The sequence below is a fragment of the Bos indicus genome, chromosome 4 (assembly GCF_029378745.1).
Source record: "Bos indicus isolate NIAB-ARS_2022 breed Sahiwal x Tharparkar chromosome 4, NIAB-ARS_B.indTharparkar_mat_pri_1.0, whole genome shotgun sequence".
Lineage (NCBI taxonomy): Eukaryota > Metazoa > Chordata > Mammalia > Artiodactyla > Bovidae > Bos > Bos indicus.
The window spans coordinates 50435184-50456516 of record NC_091763.1 but is presented as its reverse complement, the minus strand read 5'-3'; the positions used below and the strand labels follow the sequence as shown (position 1 = coordinate 50456516).

General features: G+C 41.5%; 2 gene segments (V, D, J or C); both read left to right on the top strand.

The window, feature by feature from the left end:
- The first annotated feature begins 1044 nt into the window (after window positions 1–1044).
- Window positions 1045–1998, top strand: LOC139182704 (T cell receptor gamma variable 4-like). The segment is given in 2 exon segments: window positions 1045–1545; window positions 1631–1998. Coding segments are annotated over 2 exon segments (429 nt in total).
- Window positions 1999–12174: 10176 nt separating this feature from the next.
- The window catches only part of LOC109557404 (T-cell receptor gamma chain C region DFL12-like), a 32436-nt gene continuing 23277 nt past the window's right edge, over window positions 12175–21333 (top strand). The window contains 1 exon segment of the C gene segment in view: window positions 12175–12298. Coding sequence covers window positions 12259–12298 — 40 coding nt within the window.

Here is a 21333-nt window from a genome sequence, read left to right as displayed (position 1 = left end):
CTGGACTACACACTGTGTTCACATGATCCTGTTTACTCTCCATACAACCCCATGACTTCCCTTTTCACAGACGGAAAAAAGGAAGTGAAGCTCCTTGCCAAAACTACACAGCTATCATATTATTTGGAAGATTTAATCCCCCTCTGATGAGACCCTTGGAGGATACAACCCAGTGCTGGCTCAGATAGTAGCAGGACCTTTCAGCAAGGATGGTTGTTCTGGGTTTGTCTTCTCCTCCCAAATTAGCAGGGCATTCACTGCTCTGTGAGTAGAAAGTGGCCAAAGAGAGCATGAGATTTGTCTCCAGCCAGACCTGGCTTCAAATCCCAACCTAATTCTTCTTGGGCATGTAGTGACTTAAAAACCATCTCCTTTGGGGAAGGGATAAATTAGGAATTTGAGATTAATATATACACACTCAGTTCAGTTCAGTTCAGTTCAGTCGCTCAGTCGTGTCCGACTCTTCGGGACCCCATGAATCGCAGCACGCCAGGCCTCCCTGTCCAAAACCAACTCTCGGAGCTCACTCAGACTCACGTCCATCGAGTCAGTGATGCCATCCAGCCATCTCATCCTCTGTCGTCCCCTTCTCCTCCTGCCCCCAATCCCTCCCAGCATCTATATATAAAATGGGCTTCCCTGGGAGCTCAGTTGGTAAAAATATACGCCTGCAATGCAAGAGACCAGGTTCGATCCTGGGTTGGGAAGATCCCCTGGAGTAGGGCATGGCAACCCACTCCAGTATTCTTGCCAGGAGAATCCCCATGGACAGAGGAGCCTTGTAGGCTACAGTCCATGGGGTCGCAAAGCAAAGGACACAGCTTGGAGACTAAACCACCACCATATATAAAATAAACAACAAGGACCTACTGTATACCACAGCGAACTCTACTCCATATTCTGTAATAAACTATATGGGAAAAGAATCTGAAAAGGGATTCAGATTCATACATGTATGAAAATATTCATACATATATTCATATATATATATATATATATATGTCACTTTGCTGTACAGCTGAAACTAACACAACATTGTAAATCCACTATACTATACTCTAAAATAAAAGTTAAAACAAAATGAAATAAAATAGCCCCAGCTTTCCCCGTTTCTAAACCGAAGATATTATTTATCCCACAAGGTTTCAGGATTTAATAAAACAATGAACATAAATCAGTTAGCACACTGCCAAAGAATATTTGATGCCCAATCACCGATCTCTGTATTCCTATTTCATTATTCCACCAATATTCGTTAGTGTTTCTCAAACTTTCTCGTTTACCATTCCTCCCATCACCCTGTGGTCAGACTCTTGTCTCCTCCCTCTGGCTCCTCCCTCTTCCACCCCTCCCTTACTTCTCTCATCAGTTGCCCTGGGTAGCCTGGGAGAAGCACCCACTGAGACCCTGACCTGACCTCCATCACACACCCAGGTGCGGCGCCTCCGGGCAACTTGAGCCCCACCACCATGGGCTCTTCTCTCGGGGCAGGGGGCAGAGCCGTTCTGGGCCGCCTGGCCCTCCTCTGGACCCTCGTGGTTCCAGGTGAGTCCCTGCGGCTTCCCCGGTGGGCCGGGCGGGATGCACCCAGATCTGCGGACTCAACCTGCCCTCATCTCATCCCTTGCAGGCATCCAGCAGGAGATCAGGGTGTTCCAGCGGTCCGTGATGGTGGGGCACGCGGGTGGAGCTCTCACTATGCCCTGTCAGATCAGTAAGTCTGTGGATTACGTCCACTGGTTCCGCCAACTGGAGAGCCAGGCCCCTGAGAGGCTTCTCTATCTAGCCTTGTCCAAGCGGGATGTGCAGTGGGATTCGGTCCTAAGAGGTGATAAAGTCAACGCGGCCCGCGGCGCGGATGGCAAGAGCTGCACCATGTCCTTGAGGAAGCTGGCAAAGAGCGACGAAGGACTGTACCACTGTGCTACCTGGGGATCGGCACAGCAGTGCGCGCAGCCCCGGGATCTGCACAAAAAGCGCTGAGACCCACTGCTCTCCCAGACCTGGCAACTGCCACCACCTCCAGGTCCCTTAGGTTGCCTTGGGGTGACCTCTCAGTATCCTGACGACTCCCCCCACTCTAGGGCTTCTGCAGATAAAATCTGATGGGAGCTGAAGCTGACCCAGGGAAAATGCTGTGCAGGTGGCAGGGACTTTTCCAAAGATTGTCCAGTTCAGCTTGTCTGGAGCATTTGGAGGAGAATCTGGGCTGCTCAATCCACCAGCTACTAAACACATCCAGCTATTGAGCCCTTGAAATGTATTTAGTTCAAGAGCCCAAGCTGAGATGGGCTGTATGTCTATAACACAAGCTATATATTGAAGATAGTCACAGAAAAAAAAAAGTGGAATATCTCTTTAATTATTTTTATATTGTCTTACTGTTGAAATATTTTGGACATCTTGGACTAAGTAAAAATAGTCCTAACCTTCATTTTTTTTAACGCAGAAGCCAAAACATTTTCATCTATGGCTTGAATTGGTGACTCACATTTACTTCTAACGGACAGCTCTGGTATTGACTGAAAAGATAAAAATCTGACCATTTCCCTTGAAGGATGCACAGACAAAATGTCACATAAATGATTTCAAGGGTGAAGGACAGTCTAGATCTGCCACAAAATGTTTGAAAGCTGAGCCTGGAAGTGCATGTCTGATCCCAGTCTCTAAGTTGTTCACCCATTGTTACCATTTTGTGGGGGAAGAGACAGCAGTTAGAAGCCCAGGCAAAATATTGGCAATGTCTCAGTGTCCTCATCTATTGGCATTCCTGGCACTCATGAGTTTGAGTTGATAAAAATCCTCATGGTGATGCAGTTAACCCTGGATGAGACATCAGGTTCTCACTTCTCTCTGTTGTTGTTTTTTTTAATTTAATTTATTTTCATTGAAGTATAGTTCACAATAGCCCAAACATGCAAACAACCTAAACTTCCATCAACAAATGAATGAATAGAGAAGATGTGGTCATATACACAATGGAATACTATTCAGTCATAAAAAAGAATAAAATAATGCCATTTGCAGCAACATGAATACAACCAGAGATTATCATTCTAAGTGAAGTAAGTTAAAAATAGAAAGACAGATACCCTTTTATATCACATATATGTGGAATCTGAAATATGGCACTAATTAACCCATCTGTGAAACAGAAACAGACTCAGGGGCACAGAGAACAGACGTGCGATTGCCAACGGGAAGGAGGGTCGGGAGGGAAGGACTGGAGCTTGGGATTAGCAGATGCAAACTATTATATATAGAATGGATTGGCAAAAAGGTCCTACTGTATAGGACAGGGAGCTATTCAATATTCAATATCCTGTTATACACATCTCCTTGAATGTCACCACATATGGACTTTTGAGTGAATCTCTGGCTACTCTGCTCTCTTCTATAAAATGAGGAGGTTGAACAGCTAAAAATATATGCCTCTAATCTCTGCATTTATAGGAAAATCACACAAATCACTTATCACTATATTCACTACCTTCTTATGAAAAGAAGAAGAAAAAAACAAAGAAAGCCTGTGTCACTGATTCTTCAAGCCCAAAACAGAAAAGCCCCTGATGCTGTATGAGGGAGAGAAAGAAAATCCTTTTGAAGTTTAAGCTGAATTTAGACCCTTTTCAAGTGGAAAGTCAAAGTTTATGTACAGCTTAATAGCAATGGTAAAACAATTAATAAAAGATTCCTAAACTCATTGTCTACCTCCCTGAGCTCTCATTTTGCAGTTAGAAATGTATAATTCATATATGCTTTCCTTCTGAAAGAGCCCAACCCTTCACTGAAGGCCTAATTCAAAGCTAAGATCCCCCAGTATGTGTTAGAAGAGGTGGAGCTAAAGGGGACAGAAACTTACTCTAGCTCTGTTTCATGTTCGTTTACTTCATCTTCCCCATCATCCTAATACAACTCTTTCCTGTTCTTGCAGTCACACCAATGCCAGACTCCACAAAGAGTGAATTTTTTGAACTGGTGACAATGTGACCAACAAGAAGAACCAGCTCATCACCCATGTCCTTACAGAGCTATTAATACGTGGTCCACAGTCCCTGGGAAGGGACAGCCCAGGGCCCCTGCTGTGAACCTCAACTATGGAGTGAACCCTATTCTCACCCCTCACTGACTCTGGCTTTTCCCTTATGAGCTCTGTGACCTTGGGCAAGATCTTCATGCTGTTAGTCATCAGTTTTCTCAGGTCTAAAGCAGAATATAACCGTTCCAAAATGTCTCTGTCTTGGAATTATACCACTTAATGTCAGTTGCAACCTCCACGGTGGTAGATTAGCTCTTTTCTGCATGAAAATCCTACTGAGACATATTTAGAAACCTAGAGTATATCTTTCTTGGGTGATCTCTTTTTCAGGGTAATCACTGCCAGGATGAAAGAAATGGTCCCAAGACCGTCACTTACTTTGGGAAGCACTTCAGCTAGTCTGTCTCTCTCCAAGTGAGGGATGTAGGCTGGCAAAGGCGTGGCTGTGCATTGTGCTGATGCCCCAGGTCATGTTCATTGAGGGCAGTGTGATAGAGTAGAAGAGTAAGAGATTTTTACTAAGTTTTTAAAAACTTTATTGGTATATAGTTATGAATTTTTGAATCAAACTTTTCTGACATTAATTTTCCACACCTCTTTGGCACAGGAAATATAGGACATTTACAGTCAGCTCCTTCCTTGCTCATGTTAGGTGTGAGATGGGTGGGGAGCTCCCTGAAGGACAAAGATGGGTGTGGCTGCCCCACAGCCTTGACCATGAAGCTCCCTCACAGAGTGCATACTGGGAGGCAAGGCTGAGATCTCTAGCAGCCCTGACAGAGAGTTCTTCTGTCAGGAGATACCAATCATATCATTCAAGTCAAGGAACTAAGGGGATGCAAAGGGTGTACCCCAGTCCACATTAGGTCCCCTCAGTGGTATCTCTGTGACCTGCCTCCTTCCAAAAAGAGAAGGAGCAGAGAGGAAGGAGATACAGGTCACGGATCCACTGAACTCCCGTGTTATATCTGGATTGTGCTATGCATCTTCCTATAATGATGTGAGACATAGGTGTTCTTACTACATTTTCAGAGTTAGAACACTGAGTGTTAGATAGCAAATAAATCAAGCAGGTAATAGGCAAAATTAGAATTAAAATCACTTTGCTGTACACTAGAAACTGACAGAACATTATTAATCAACTACATTCCAAAAGGAACTAAAAGTTGTTTTTAAAAGAATGAAAAGCAGTATTGAATGATTCTGTGTTCCCTTCTGTAGCACACTGTGGGCACTTGGTATTACATAAATGTTTGCATTCCAGCTCTATCATTTTCTACCTGATCATCCATCCTTATGTCACTTCCTGATCTCTGTGGAGACTTGTTTCTTGGCTCAAAATACCATCATTTACATAAAAGGAGCTAATGAGTGTAACTGTTTTTGAAAATATAGTGTAAACACTATATTCAAGAATTACAGCTTTATTTTAACATTTTTCTTTTGTACCAATAATATCGATCATATAGATTTATCTCCATAGGGAAGGCACTATGCTTGATGCAGTAAGGGATTTAACAATGACAGGGTGGGTCTGGAGCAGACGTGGGGAAATCAGGGTCAGTCCTGTCTCTGTCCTGGCAAGTGGACAGCTTATCTGTGCTCAGAGGAGCATTCAGTTGCTTCTGGCAATTTCTTTTTCTCTTTATCCAATTGAGTGGCTTAAGATTACAGAACAGTCAGGAAGACATTTCTTCTTTCATCATAAGAGAACTGGTCTTAGCTCTCAAATTTTAGTTTAAATAAGGAATCTATATTCAAGGAAAATAGTATTCTACAAATTTCTTCTTTTATCCTATGAAAGATAATAAGTCATCACAGAACTTGTGTTCTTATTTCTAATTATTGTGGTAAAGAATCATAATACCAAATGAAGCAACCGACAAACAACTAATCTCAAAAATATACAAGCAACTCCTACAGCTCAACCCCAGAAAAATAAATGACCCAATCAAAAAATGGGCCAAAGATCTAAATAGACATTTCTCCAAAGAAGACATACAGATGGCTAACAAACACATGAAAAGATGCTCAACATCACTCATTATCAGAGAAATGCAAATCAAAACCACTATGAGGTACCATTTCACACCAGTCAGAATGGCTGCGATCCAAAAGTCTACAAATAATAAATGCTGGAGAGGGTGTGGAGAAAAGGGAACCCTCTTACACTGTTGGTGGGAATGCAAACTAGTACAGCCACTATGGAGAACAGTGTGGAGATTCCTTAAAAAACTGGAAATAGAACTGCCTTATGATCCAGCAATCCCACTGCTGGGCATACACACTGAGGAAACCAGAAGGGAAAGAGACACGTGTACCCCAATGTTCATCGCAGCACTGTTTATAATAGCCAGGGCATGGAAGCAACCTAGATGTCCATCAGCAGATGAATGGATAAGAAAGCTGTGGTACATATACATAATGGAGTATTACTCAGCCATTAAAAAGAATACATTTGAATCAGTTCTAATGAGGTGGAAGAAACTGGAGCCTATTATACAGAGTGAAGTAAGCCAGAAGGAAAAACACCAATACAGTATACTAACGCATATATATGGAATTTAGAAAGATGGTAACGATAACCCTGTATACGAGACAGCAAAAGAGACACTGATGTATAGAACAGTCTTGTGGACTCTGTGGGAGAGGGAGAGGGTGGGAAGATTTGGGAGAATGGCATTGAAACATGTGAAACGTCATGTATGAAACGAGATGCCAGTCCAGGTTCAATGCACGATGCTGGATGCTTGGGGCTGGTGCACTGGGACGACCCAGAGGGATGGTATGGGGAGGGAGGAGGGAGGAGGGTTCAGGATGGGGAACACATGTATACTAATTAAATAATTTTCTATTAAAGAAAAAAAGAAAAAAAAAAGAATCATGTTGCCTGTCACTAATTATTACAGAAATGCAAATAAAAACAATGAAGATTCACCTCACACTGGTCAGAATGTATCATTAAAAAGTCTACAAATAACAAATGCTGGAGACATGGTGAAGAAAGGAACCCTCTTACACTGTTGATGGGAATGTACATTGCTGCAGACACTGTGGAGAACATTATGGAGCTTCCTTAAAAAACTAAAAATAGAGTTGCCATATGATCCAGCAATCTCACTCCTAGGCATATACCTGGACAAAACTATAATTCAAAAAGATGTATGCACTCAAGTTTCATAGCACCAATATTTACAATAGCCAAGACATGGAACCTACCTAATGTTCATTGACAGATCAATGGATTAAGAAGAAGTGGTATATATACACAATGGAATACTACTCAGCCCTAAAATAGAATTAAATAACACCATTTGCAGTGACATGAATGGGCCTAGAGATGCTATGCTGAATGAAATCAGACAAAGTGTGATATCACTTACATGTGGAATCTAAAATATGACACAGATGAACTTCTTTACAAAACAGAAACAGACTGAGTCATAGAAAACAAGCTTATAGCTCCCAAAAGGGAAAGGGCTGGGAAGGGGATAGATTAGGAGTTTGGGATGAGCAGATACAAACTATTACACATAAAATATATAAACAACAAGGTCCTACTGTATAGCATCAGATCAGATCAGTCGCTCAGTCATGTCCGACTCTTTGCGACCCCATGAATCACAGCACACCAGGCCTCCCTGTCCAACACCAACTCCTGGAGTTCACCCAGACTCAACGTCCATCGAGTCAGTGATGCCATCCAGCCATCTCATCCTCTGTCGTCCCCTTCTCCTCCTGCCCCCAATCCCTCTCAGTATCAGAGTCTTTTCCAATGAGTCAACTCTTCGCATGAGGTGGCCAAAGTACTGGAGTTTCAGCCTCAGCATCATTCCTTCCAAAGAAATCCCAGGGTTGATCTCCTTCAGAATGGACTGGTTGGATCTCCTTGCAGTCCAAGGGACTCTCAAGAGTCTTCTCCAATACCACAGTTCAAAAGCATCAATTCTTCGACGATCAGCTTTCTTCACAGTCCAACTCTCACATCCATACATGACCACTGGAAAAACCATAGCCTTGACTAGACAGACCTTTGTTGGCATAGTAATGTCTCTGCTTTTGAATATGCTATCTAGGTTGCTCATAACTTTCCTTCCAAGGAGTAAGCGTCTTTTAATTTCATGGCTGCAGTCACTATCTGCAGTGATTTTGGACCCCAAAAAATAAAGTCTGACATTGTTTCCACTGTTTCCCCTTCTATTTGCCATGAAGTGATGGGACCAGATGCCATGATCTTCGTTTTCTGAATGTTGAGCTTTAAGCCAACTTTTTCACTCTCCTCTTTCACTTTCATCAAGAGGCTTTTGAGTTCCTCTTCACTTTCTGCCATAAGGGTGGTGTCATCTGCATGTCTGAGGTTATTGAGATTTCTCCCAGCAATCTTGATTCCAGCTTGTGTTTCTTCCAGTCCAGCGTTTCTCATGATGTACTCTGCATATAAGTTAAATAAGCAGGGTGAGAATATACAGCCTTGATGTACTCCTTTTCCTATTTGGAACCAGTCTGTTGTTCCATGTCCAGTTCTAACTGTTGCTTCCTGACCTGCATACAGATTTCTCAAGAGGCAGGTCAGGTGGTCTGGTATTCCCATCTCTTTCAGAATCTCCCACAGTTTATTGTGATCCACACATCAAAGGCTTTGGCATATATGGAACTATATTTAATACCCTGTATTAAACATATTGGAAAAGAATATATATATATATATACATCAGTCAGTTCGGTTCAGTCACTCAGTCGTGGCTGACTCTTTGCGACCCCATGAATCGCAGCATGCCAGGCCTCCCTGTCCATCACCAACTCCCGGAGTTCACCCAAACTCACGTCCATCGAGTCGGTGATGCCATCCAGCAATCTCATCCTCTGTTGTCCCCTTCTCCTCCTGCCCCCAATCCCTCCCAGCATCAGGGTCTTTACCAATGAGTCAACTCTTCCCATGAGGTGGCCAAAGTATTGGAGTTTCAGCTTTAGCATCAGTCCTTCCAAAGAACACCCAGGACTGATCTCCTTTAGAATGGACTGGTTGGATCTCCTTGCAGTATATATGTATAATTGAATCACTTTGTTGTAAATGGTCTATTAAGTGACAAACACTTTTCTGAATTTTCTTTTCTCTGTTGTTTAAGATAAAAAAAAATTGTTCTCCTTTCTCCAATAATTTGCAAAATATGTATTATTGGTTTTCATTTTAGAAACTAACAACGTTGTAAGTCAACAATACTCTCCCTTCCCCCAAAACAGAATTATGTTACTCAATGAACAGAGAACTTTGTCCACATTGCTCGAGTACACTTGAATTGGTAAATTTGCATTTTCAGTTACTGAAGAGTTTCCTCCTTTCAGAAATATATTCCCAAATCACCAACTGAGCAGCCCTGGTGTTTGTGAGAACAGAAGAGCTTTTCCTTTGATGCGAACTCCAAGCAGTTTCAACACAGATGAACACCTGGAAATTTAAAAAAAAATTCTTAATTCTTTGAATACTCTTCCTGGAAATATGGGAAAGCAGAACATGTGGTTAACCTACTACTGTCAAGCTCTTCTTTTCCTGCTTTTATCCTTTTCATTTTTAATCAGTATTGTCAATGGAATTTCCACCATGGAAAACAGATATTTAGGCCCATTGATCTGAGGAAAACTTATAATATATCAGATGCCATAAAACCCATTATCAAGGACTTCCAAAAGAACTCAGAAGGTCAAATTGCCAGCCCAAAGTTGTTAAACTGCTAGTCACTCCATGAAGGTAGGAGAAGGCTGAGATCATGGTAGGAGCCTGAACCAGTATGACAGCTCAGGTTGGAAGAAGATGTTTGGAGAAGGGACTAAGCTCATAGTAGCTCCCTGTGGTAAGTAACTTTTTTTCTATTTTTACCTTAGTCATGAAAGACTGATAGACGCTTTTCAGAAAAAAAAAACAAAAAACTTACAGTCCCCCTTATCTGACTGCCACACTTGGCCTCAGCATGCCAACAGCAATTTTGCAGCTAGTGGTCACTGTATATGGATGTACATGGAAACAAAACTACTTCCTGTTTGTAAGCACTGAAATTCATCTTTTAGAACACACACACACACACACACACATGCTCAATAGACTCAGGCTAGATATTAAACTATTTTAAGGACCATATCTGTTTCATTGTTTCATTTATGTTTCAATATACTTACACCATTACCATAATATGTCATTATGTCAGTAAAGTTGTTGGCAAAGTTTATGTCAGTAAAGTTTTTTTGTAAAGGAATGTACAAAAAAATCCTTAATGAACTAAGTCATCCTTATTCAGAAATGTGGGACTCTGACGTAGTTTTCATTCTTCACCGATGTATACCTTTAAGGAAAATGTTTTAAAAATCCACATTATAAAAATATGGCTATGTAATCACAACCATATTCTTTAAATTTTGATTTGAAACCACTCGGGGTGGTACACACAATGCGGTGTGAATAGCACTGCAAAGTCTGAAAATTGCACCATCTGGACCTGCCCGGCGAGAGCATTCCACAACTGGGCCAATGCCCGGCTGACAAAAAACTCAGCACACTCCACAGTATTAAACACTGCCTGAAGTCCATAACATGATATTCCAAATGTGCAGGATATAATCCCAAAGTCCTTACCTTATAGAACCAGGAACATCACAACATGGTAACATAGAATCGTCAGTTACCAGATGCCAATCCTGAGATATCACAGATGTTGGAATCACAGAAAATTTAAAGTAGTTAGGATGATCATGAGAGAAAATGGAGAGGGAGAGAGAGAGAAGTCAAATCAATAAGAAATAAAAATAGAGAACTAGAAAAGGAGAGACAGGTGGTAGAGATGGGCGAGAAGAGAGACAGAAAGTGACAGAAATAGAGACGAGGAAGGAAATTGTAAAACAGAGGAGAGATAAATAGAAAGAGAGGGAAGAAAGTCAGAGCTGGAAAGAAAGAGGGGGTGGGGTAGCAATAGGAAATCGAGAAGATCTGTGCACAGAGATGGACTAACAGAGGGAGGTAGAGAAACAGAATGGTAGAGAAAGAACTGGTCAAGAGGAGAGATGTACAGCAGGCCGGAGAGCTGTCTAAACCCATGACATAATTAGGGGCCACATAATGGGATTACTTGCACATATATATGTGTATATATATACACACACACCACAGGTACTTGATTCTTCTGTTGATGGGCACTTGGCTTGTTTCCGTGCCTTGGCTGTTCTAAACAGTGAACATAGAGGTGCAGGCATCTCTTACTGTTTTTGTTTTCTACGGATAAACACTCAGAAGTGGAATTGCTGGATCATGTGGTAGTTTCATTTTTAACTTTTTGAGGAAACTCCATACCGTTTTTCATAGTGACTACACCAATTTACATCCCCACCAACAGTGCACAGGGGTTCTATTTTCTGCCCATCTGCAACACGTTATTTCTAGCCTTGTCAATAATAGCCATTCTGATATGGGTGAGGTGATATCTCATTGTAGTTTTGATTTGCATGTCCCTGGATTTCAGAAAAAATATATGTTTTTAGTTTGTCTGTTCCAACTATTGTGAAGCTCCTTATTTTTTCATGAAATCTGGACACTCTGTATGAGGCAGCCTTTTACTTGAGGATGAACATGAATCCTCTCTCCAATTGATTTATAACACATGCACACACACGAACACACATCCATTTAATTTTAAGGATAGTCAAATGTAGACCGACATAATCAATCTTACTTTCTTATAATAAAGCAGGTTCAGTTCTTATTGGATTCTCTGGTTGTTGCCTCCGAGTTTGCTTACAGGGGTAAAAGGAAAGGTAGTTCAGAGAAAGAATATAAAGATGTCACAGGACAAGACCGTGGCAGCAGCATAAACACTGAAATGCTGAACTACAGGGAACTTAGCTCCTGCTCACTTAGGACTGCTCACTCCACCAGGCAACAGGCAAGCTTGGTCCATGGCTCTCCTCCCCGCAGTTTGCATTTGATCCATCTGCTTGCAGTTCTGAGTTCTCAGTGCTCAGGCCTCTCCTCTCATGTGGGGGAGATGGCAGCTCTCAGCCTGCCACAGGGGGGCCTCAAGAAAGGGTTGGTGCAGAGAGGTGAGGCTCCTCCCCAGGCCTCCCCCAGCACCCACCCACTCTGGGATGAGCCTGGTGGTCTTTAAGAGAGATCCTCCCTGACTTCTCTGCCTGTCACACCTGCTCAGAATCCCAGTCTAGCTCACTGCTGGGGCAGGATGCGGGCCCCAGCACTGCTTCTGGTTGTCCTGGCTCCCGGTAAGTGTGCTGCCTGGATGCTCCTGGAATTTTTCTGTATTTTGTGGCAATGTGTGTGTGGCGGGAGTAGGGGTGAAGGTGGGGGGATTGTGGGGGAGAGGGTCATACTAAGAAATTAGTGTTTCTTCTTCCTCATTATTTTTTGTTGCTTTTCCCATTGCAGTCATGCAGGTATCTTCCAACTTGATGTTAATCACTAGTAAGACTGGGGAGACTGCTTCGTTCCCTTGTGATCTTACACAAGGGGCCACCTATATCCACTTGTACAAACATGAGGAGGGGACGGCCCCCCGACGTCTTTTATACTACGACAGCTACAACTCAAAGGCTGTGCTTGAATCAGGAATCAGTGGAACAAAATACCATGTCTATAAGGGCACAGGGAGGAGCTATACATTTGCAATCCTAAATCTGCAAGCAAGTGATTCCGGCATATACTACTGTGCTATCTGGGATAAGCACGTTGGTTCAGACTTCCTGTACACTGCACTGGAAATTTTGCTTGTGGCTGAAAATCACAGCCCTAATGTCAGCAGCTGCTTCACTTCCTCCCCCAATTTCTTTTTACTCTAAACAAAAAAAAACCCTGAACTCAATGCCCATGAATCAAACTTTATATTCCATGGCCACCTTCTACCTCCCCACAATAGCCATAGTTTTTCTTAAAAACAGGCCTCCATCTCCAGTCTATAGGCAAGCAGTCTGGCAGGCAGCATATTCTCAGCTCTCCCAGAAGCTGGTAGAGTTCATATTATTTTCTCTTTAAGACAGACAGAGAACCTAGGATTATCTGTGAGGGGAGATATTTAGGAGAGGAAAATGGAAAGGCTAGATAATACTGAACCATTCACCTGATGATTATGCAGAGAAAATGGCTGGGAATAGAGCATCTTTATTATCCAGGAGTATGAAGACTGAGAAATGATGGAATGAAAACTCAGACTTCTTGAACCTCAAGCTGGTATCCAATTTATCTTTTGGAAAAAACTGATATCTCTCTTACATAATCAACGAGGGTAGGGGGAAAAGTGATTGTTTTAGGTGTTGGTGGTTGGTGGTTTAGTCACTAAGTTGTGTCCAACTCTTGAGACCCCTTGGACTGTAGCTTGCCAGGCTCCTCTGTCCACAGCAAGAATTCTCCAGGCAAGAATATTGGAGTGGGTTGCCATTTCCTTCTCCAGGGGATCTTCCAGACCCAGGAATTGAACCCAGGTCTCCTGTATTATTGCAGGTAGATTCTTTACTGAATGAGCTACGAGAGCGCCCCATTGTTGTATTCTACTTATACCCTCTGTTGAAGTTCAGCCCATAGCCAGAACTGTCTTCAACAAGTAAAGCCAAAGCTTCTTTCTACCCCCACTCCCTACCATTAACAAGGCCAAGTGCCAAACTAGAATGAAACTTATCAGATCATAGTTTTCTCAATAATTAAAATTAAAGAACACTTTGGGTGAACAATCAAAGAATGGTATATATTTCAATTGAAAAGTTATATCTCCAAGGATTGTGGCTGCCTTATTGGGCAGGTTTAAGGAAGAAAAATTGATATTGAAATACAGAAATATCAGCTCATGTGTATACGGCCTCTTGTGCATTGGTTCGTCCAAATCTGTACTAGTGTCTGAGCTTCTAGAACAGTGTTTCTCAAACTGTGGTCCACGTACCACCTGCATCAGAAGTACCTGAATTGGAATAAAAGTGCGTGTTCTGGGTGGCACTCAACAGAGTGAATCAGAATCATAGAATGAAGGCTGAAAATGTGCATTTTTTGATAGACTCCTAGTGATTCTTCTTCAAGTTGATTTGTAAGTCTTGCTGCACTAGCACAGGAATGCCTACTAGAATAGTGTTCATGGTCTTATCCCCAACCCCAAAGCCCCATCTGTCTTGTTGCATCCTGGGTGCTGCTGCTCTCCAGGTCATCACATTTCTCTATCAGAATCTCGGAATAAAAACAAAACAAAACAAAACAAAAAAGTCTCACACCACTAGTCAAAGCTTCAGATTCTTCTTAGTTCAGTGACTGCAGACAGCAAGGAATTGGATAGTAAATGCACTGGCTTTAGCTTGCTCTACTGTATCAGCAACCACATACTGTAACTATTTGCAGCTTTAGGAAAGCCTGAAGCATAAATATATTTTCATTTATACTTTTCCAATGGTGTTAAGACTTTGTTTTGCACATTTGATTCCTTGATCCACTTTAATGTGAATTTTTGTGTATGGGTGTAAGGTAGCAATCTTAATGTGGAGATCCAATTTCTCCCCCAATTACTGACTAAAGCATTATTATATCACTGTTTTTCTTTGCACTTTGTGATAACTACTTTTCCATGTACTCACAGAACCCTTATGATCCCTCCCTCAGTTTCCATTCTCTGTCTCTGTTTATTCGGGTCATTTTCTCTAAGGACACAGCCAGAGGTAGAGACACTGTATGTACGAGGAACAAAAACACATGTAGGATAAGCAGTATGCTATACACAACCCAGGTGTGATTGAAGAAATCAGAGGAAATAAACAATCCTTGAAGACAATGAAAATGGTAAAACACCATACAAAAAAAACTCTGTGGTATATAGCAAAAGCTGTTCTAAGAGAGAAGTTTATAGTGATACGAGCCTACCTCAAGATACAAGAAAAACCTCAAACAAACAGCCTAATCTTACACCTAAAAGAACTAGGAAAAAGAGCAAATAAAACCAAAGGTAAATGAAAGAGAATAAAAATCAGAGTAAAGTAAAATAGAGACTAAAAACATCATAGAAAAGATCAATACACCAAGAGCTGGTTATTTGAAAAGACAAACAAATTGGTAAACCTTTAGCCAAACTCATCAGGAAAAAAAAAGAGAGAGAGAGAGAGAACTCAAAGATACAAAATTAGACATGAAATTAGAAGAAGTTAACAGCTGATACCACCAAAATAGAAATAGCAATAACTCATTACTACAAATAATTACTCAATACATGGCAAGAAAATAGACTGCCTAGAAGAAATGGATACATTCCTAGAAATGTTCTAAAAAGTACAAGTTCTCCAGCAAGAATATAAAAACAGGGGGGGAAAGTCTCTTCAGCAAGTGGTACTGGGAAAGTTGGACAGATGCACATAAATCAATGAAGTTAGAACACACTCTCACCCCATACACAAAAATAAACTCATAATGGCTTAAAGATTTAAACATAAAACATGACACCATAACTTGCCTAGAAGAAAGCATAGGCAAAACATTCTCTGACATAACTCATACCAATGTTTTCTTAGGTCAGTCTCTGAAGGCAATAGAAATAAAAACAAAAATAAACAAATGGGACCTAGTCAGACTTACAAGCTTTCTCACATCAAAATAAACCATAAAAAAAGACAACCAATAGAACTGGAGAAACTATTTATAAATGATGTGACCAACAAGGGCTTAATTTCCAAAATATGTGAACAGATCATACAACAAAAACAAAAAGCAAACAACCCAGAGGCAAAGTGAGCTGAACACCTTAATAGACATTTCCTCAAAGAAGACATACAGATGGCCACTAGGCACATGAAAAGATGCCCAACATCACTATTAGAGAAATGCAAATCAAATGTACAAGGTGTAACTTCATGCCAGTCAGAATGGCTATCATTAAAATGTCTGCAAATAACACGTGCTGGAAAGGGTGTGAAGAAAAGGGAATCTTAATATACTGTCAGTGGGAATGTAAATTGGTACAACCACTATGGAAAACAGTATGGAGGTCTCTCAGAAAATTAAAAATCGAATTACCGTATGACCTAGCAAGCCCACTCCAGGCCATATACCAGGACAAAACACTCATCTGAATAGTGCCTGCACCCCTCTGTTCATAGCAGCACTACTCACAACAACCTGAACATGGAAACAGCCTAAATATCCATTGACAGATGAATGGGTAAGGAAGATGTGGTACATATCTATAGTGGAATACTACTTAGCCATAAGAAGAACAAAACACTGCAATTTGCAGCAACATGGATACAACTAGAGATTATCATATTGAGTGAAATAACTCAGAAAAAGAAAGAAAATACCATACGATATTACTTATATGTGAAATCTAAAATACGACACAAATAAATCTATCTTTGAAACAGAAACAGACTCATAGACATAGAGATCAGACTTGTGGTTGCCAGCAGGGAGGAGGAGAAGAGGGATGGACTAGGAATTTGGAGTTGGCTGCTACTGCTGCTGCTAAGTCACTTCAGTCGTGTCGGACTCTGTGCGACCCCATAGACGGCAGCCCACCAGGTTTCCCCGTCCCTGGGATTCTCCAGGCAGGAACACTGGAGTGGGTTGCCATTTCCTCTTCCAATGCATGAAAGTGAAAAGTGAAAGTGCAGTCGCTCAGTGGTGTCTGACTCTTCGAGCCCATGGACTGCAGCCTACCAGGCTCCTCCGCCCATGGGATTTTCCAGGCAAGAGTACTGGAGTGGTGTGCCATTGCCTTCTCTGTTGGAGTTGGCAGATGTAAACTATTACATTTAGAATCGATAAGCAACAGGATCCTACTGTATTGCACAAGGAACTACATCTAATATCCTGGGATGAATCACAATGGAAAACAATGTTGAAAAAAAAAGAACATATATACGTGTAAAACCGAGTCACTTTGCTATACAGCAGAGATTGGCACAAATTGTAAATCAACTACGCTTCAATTTAAAAAAAGGAGAGAAAAAATTCTCCAAATTTCTCCTTTTTAAAAATTAAACATTAAGTAAAGGTGTCTCCTGTCCTCTTCATATTCCAAGATTTTCTGCCCAAGGACTCAGTTAGTCCCCTACTCATAGCTCAGGTGATAAAGAATCTGCCTGCAATGCAAGAGACCCGGATTTGATTCCTAAGTCGGGAAGATCCCCTGGAGAAGGAAATGGCAACCCACTCCAGTATTCTTGCCTGGAGAATCCTATGGACAGAGGAACCTCGTGTGCTACAGTCCATGGGGTCTCAAGAGTCAGACCCGACTGAGTGACCTTCATTCATTGTTCTTTATAACTCACACTTTTAGATGCCTTTTAATACAAACCTAACTCAATACAAACCTAACTCAATACACACCTAACTCAGCAGTGGCCACAGGACCGGAAAAGGTCAGTTTTCATTCCAATCCCAAAGAAAGGCAATGCCAAAGAATGCTCAAATGACCACACCATTGCACTCATCTCACATGCTAGTAAAATAATGCTCAAAATTCTCCAAGCCAGGCTTCAACAATATGTGAACCATGAACTTTCTGATGTTCAAGCTGGTTTTAGAAAAGGCAGAGGAACCAGAGATCAAATTGTCAACATCCACTGGATCGTGGAAAAAGCAAGAGAGTTCCAGAAAAACATCTATTTCTGCTTTATTGACTATGCCAAAGCCTTTGACTGTGTGGATCACAATAAACTGTTAGGAATTCTGAAAGAGATGGGAATACCAGACCACCTGACCTGCCTCTTGAGAAATCTGTATGCAGGTCAGGAAGCAACAGTTAGAACTGGACATGGAACAACAGACTGGTTCCAAATAGGAAAAGGAGTACGTCAAGGCTGTATATTGTCAACCTGCTTATTTAACTTCTATGCAGAGTACATCATGAGAAACACTGGACTGGAAGAAACACAAGCTGGACTCAAGATTGCCAGGAGAAATATCAATAACCTCAGATATGCAGATGACACCACCCTTATGGCAGGAAGTGAAGAGGAACTCAAAAGCCTCTTGATGAAAGTGAAAGAGGAGAGTGAAAAAGTTGGCTTAAAGCTCAACATTCAGAAAATAAAGATCATGGCATCTGGTCCCATCACTTCATGGGAAATAGATGGGGAAACAGTGGAAACAGTGTCAGACTTTCTTTTTCTGGGCTCCAAAATCACTGCAGATGGTGACTGCAGCCATGAAATTAAAAGATGCTTACTTCTTGGAAGGAAGGTTATGAGCAACCTAGATAGCATATTCAAAAGCAGAGACATTACTGTGCCAACAAAGGTCCATCTAGTCAAGGCTATGGTTTTTCCTGTGGTCATGTATGGATGTGAGAGTTGGACTGTGAAGAAGGCTGAGCGTCGAAGAATTGATGCTTTTGAACTGTGGTATTGGAGAAGACTCTTGAGAGTCCCTGGGACTGCAAGGAGATCCAACCAGTCCATTCTGAAGGAGATCAGCCCTGGGATTTCTTTGGAGGGAATGACGCTAAAGCTGAAACTCCAGTATTTTGGCCACCTCATGTGAAGAGCTGACTCATTGGAAAAGACTCTGATGCTGGGAGGGATTGGGGGCAAGAGGAGAAGGGGACAACAGAAGATGAGATGGCTGGATGGCATCACTGCCTCGATGGACGTGAGTCTGAGTGAACTTGGGGAGTTGGTGATGGACAGGGAGGCCTGGCGTGCTGCTATTCATGGGGTCCAAAGAGTCGGACACGACTGAGCGACTGAACTGAACTGAACTGAACTTTTATGATATTTGATAGAGAGCTATTTTTTCTTCCAACATATAATTAATAGTTCATAACTAATTTTAAGACAATCCATCATTTCCCTAAAATTAAAAATGCCTTAATTATATTTTTATATTAACATATGCTTGGAGGATTTGTGTTTTATTCGTGTCTCTGTATTCTTACTCCATTATCATGTTATGTCAGTAACTTTGCAATAAGGGTTAAGAGCTGCTATGCCAAATTAGTTATTTAAAATCATTATTTTAATAAACATTTTAAAATTATTTTATATTTACTTCTTATATCAATTGAAAGTAAATATAACTAGCTCAGCCTCAATCTTTACAACATGGAACAGAAAAATAAAATGTTACCTTAAGTCTCATTGGAATTAGTCTATTTATACACATGAGTTTAAGAAGAGTTTGCATGTTTATGACATTGAGCTTTACCTTCACGAATATGATATGTCTCTCCATTTATCCAGGTTTAATTTTATTCCCTTTAGTAAAACCTTATACTCCTTCTTCTTACTGTTCTTATATTTAATAAAACTTATTAGTTACATAACTCTTTAGTTACTCTTTTGCATTTTATTGCTTAAATCTTTCATGCATTTTGAAAAACAAACAATTCCTAAAGCTCCTGATAATTCTGCTCATGGTCTTGGAATAAGGAAAATCACAGGACAAGTTTTCAGAAAGGAACTGAGGGGACATCATTCATGACTACAATAGATGCAAAGGGTATATGACAGCCCTAAGTACTAACAACTTCGAATTCTCAGTTTTGGGGAGGAGCCAAGATGGCGGAGGAGTAGGACGGGGAGAACACTTTCTCCCCCACAAATTCATCAAAAGAGCATTTAAACATCGAGTAAATTCCACAAAACAACTTCTGAATGCCGGCAGAGGACATCAGGCACCCAGAAAAGCAACCCAACTCTTCGAAAGGAGGTAGGAAAAAATATAAAAGACAAAAAAAGAGACAAAAGAGGGAGGGACGGAGTTCTGTCCCAGGAAGGGAGTCTTAAAAAGAGAGAAGTTTCCAAACACCAGGAAACCTTCTCACTGCCGAATCTGTGCCGAGCTTTGGAAGCACAGAGGGCAACATAACAGGGAGAAAAAATAAATAAACAATTAAAACTCGCAGATTTCGAGCCCTACGGTAACTCCCCCAGCGGAGAAGCAACGCAGATGCCTGCACACGCCATTGGCAAGCGGGGGTTGGGCAGGGAGGCACGGCGCGGGCTGCATCGCTTAGAATAAGAATCTGGCCTGAATACCCTGAGTGCTATCCGAGCGAAATAATTTGGGCTAGCAAACCAGACTGTGGGATATCTACCTCGCGAAAAGCCAGCCCTAACCTAAGAAACCACCAGGCCCGCGCACGGAACAAAGGACTGAACAGAGATAGCCGGCTGCAGACCTTCCCCCTCCGGTGACAGGCAGCCAGAGCCGGAAGGGGGAAATCGCAGCCCCAGAGAGACATTATCTATAAAACTGTAAGCAGGCTTCTTTGCTAACTAAAACTTCTTGGGGGTCTGGACGGTAAACATCTGCCTGAGAAGGTGCGCTGGTTTTACACCCAGATAACCGAGTGGCGGGGAGGCGATAAGTCACAGCACTGGCCCTCGCCAAACACCTCATCACCTGAGCTGCTTGGACCTGGGAAGAGCACAAAACGCAGGCCCAACTGAAGGACCTGGAAGGTACATGCAGCCCAGGGCTGGCCTCGGATTGTTCCCGGCGGAACAACCTAGAGCCCGAGCAGTGTGGACAGGGAGGCTACTTAGCGGAGGCAGACCCAGTGTGGCTGAGGCACTGCGAGCGCACACCAGTGTTATTTGTTTGCAGCATCCCTCCCTCCCTCCCCACAGTGCGACTGAACAAGTGAGCCTGAAAAAAAAAAAAAAAGTTGCCTCCACCGTCCCCTTTGTGTCAGGGCGGACCCTTTGTGTCAGGGCGGAAACCAGACACTGAAGAGACCAGCAAACAGAAGAAGCTTTAACAGAGGGAAACACCTTGGAAGCTACAGGCAATAGATTAAAACCCCGTGGTTACTCCGGACTACATAGGAAGGGGCCTATAGATCTTGAGAAATATAAGTCGGACCAAGGAACTAGCCAAAAATGAACTGAACCCACAATACTCAAAACAAAAACAGAGAAAGTCCTAGATATATATTTACTATTTTTATGATCATTCTTTCTTTCTTTTCTTTTTTTTTTAATTAAAAAAATTTTTTAAGTCCTCTATTGTTCCTTCAATTTTCAATTTTATAACCTATTACTTTGCAAAAAAAAAAAAACCTATTTTTTTCTTCTTCAGCAATCTTCATATATATGTATTTTATAATTTTTTGACCTTGTTTTGTTTTTTGTTTGTTGGTTTGTTTGTTTTCTTCTTTTCTTTAACATTGTATTTTTGAAATTCCAAACTCTACTCCAGATTTTTAGTTTTAGCTTTTTGGTATATGTTATCAATTTTGTACCTATAGTTTTTTTATAATTTCTGTGACTTTTTTTTCCCCTCTGTTTCTTTCTCTTCTTCTTTTATATAACATTGTATACCTGAAATTCCAAAC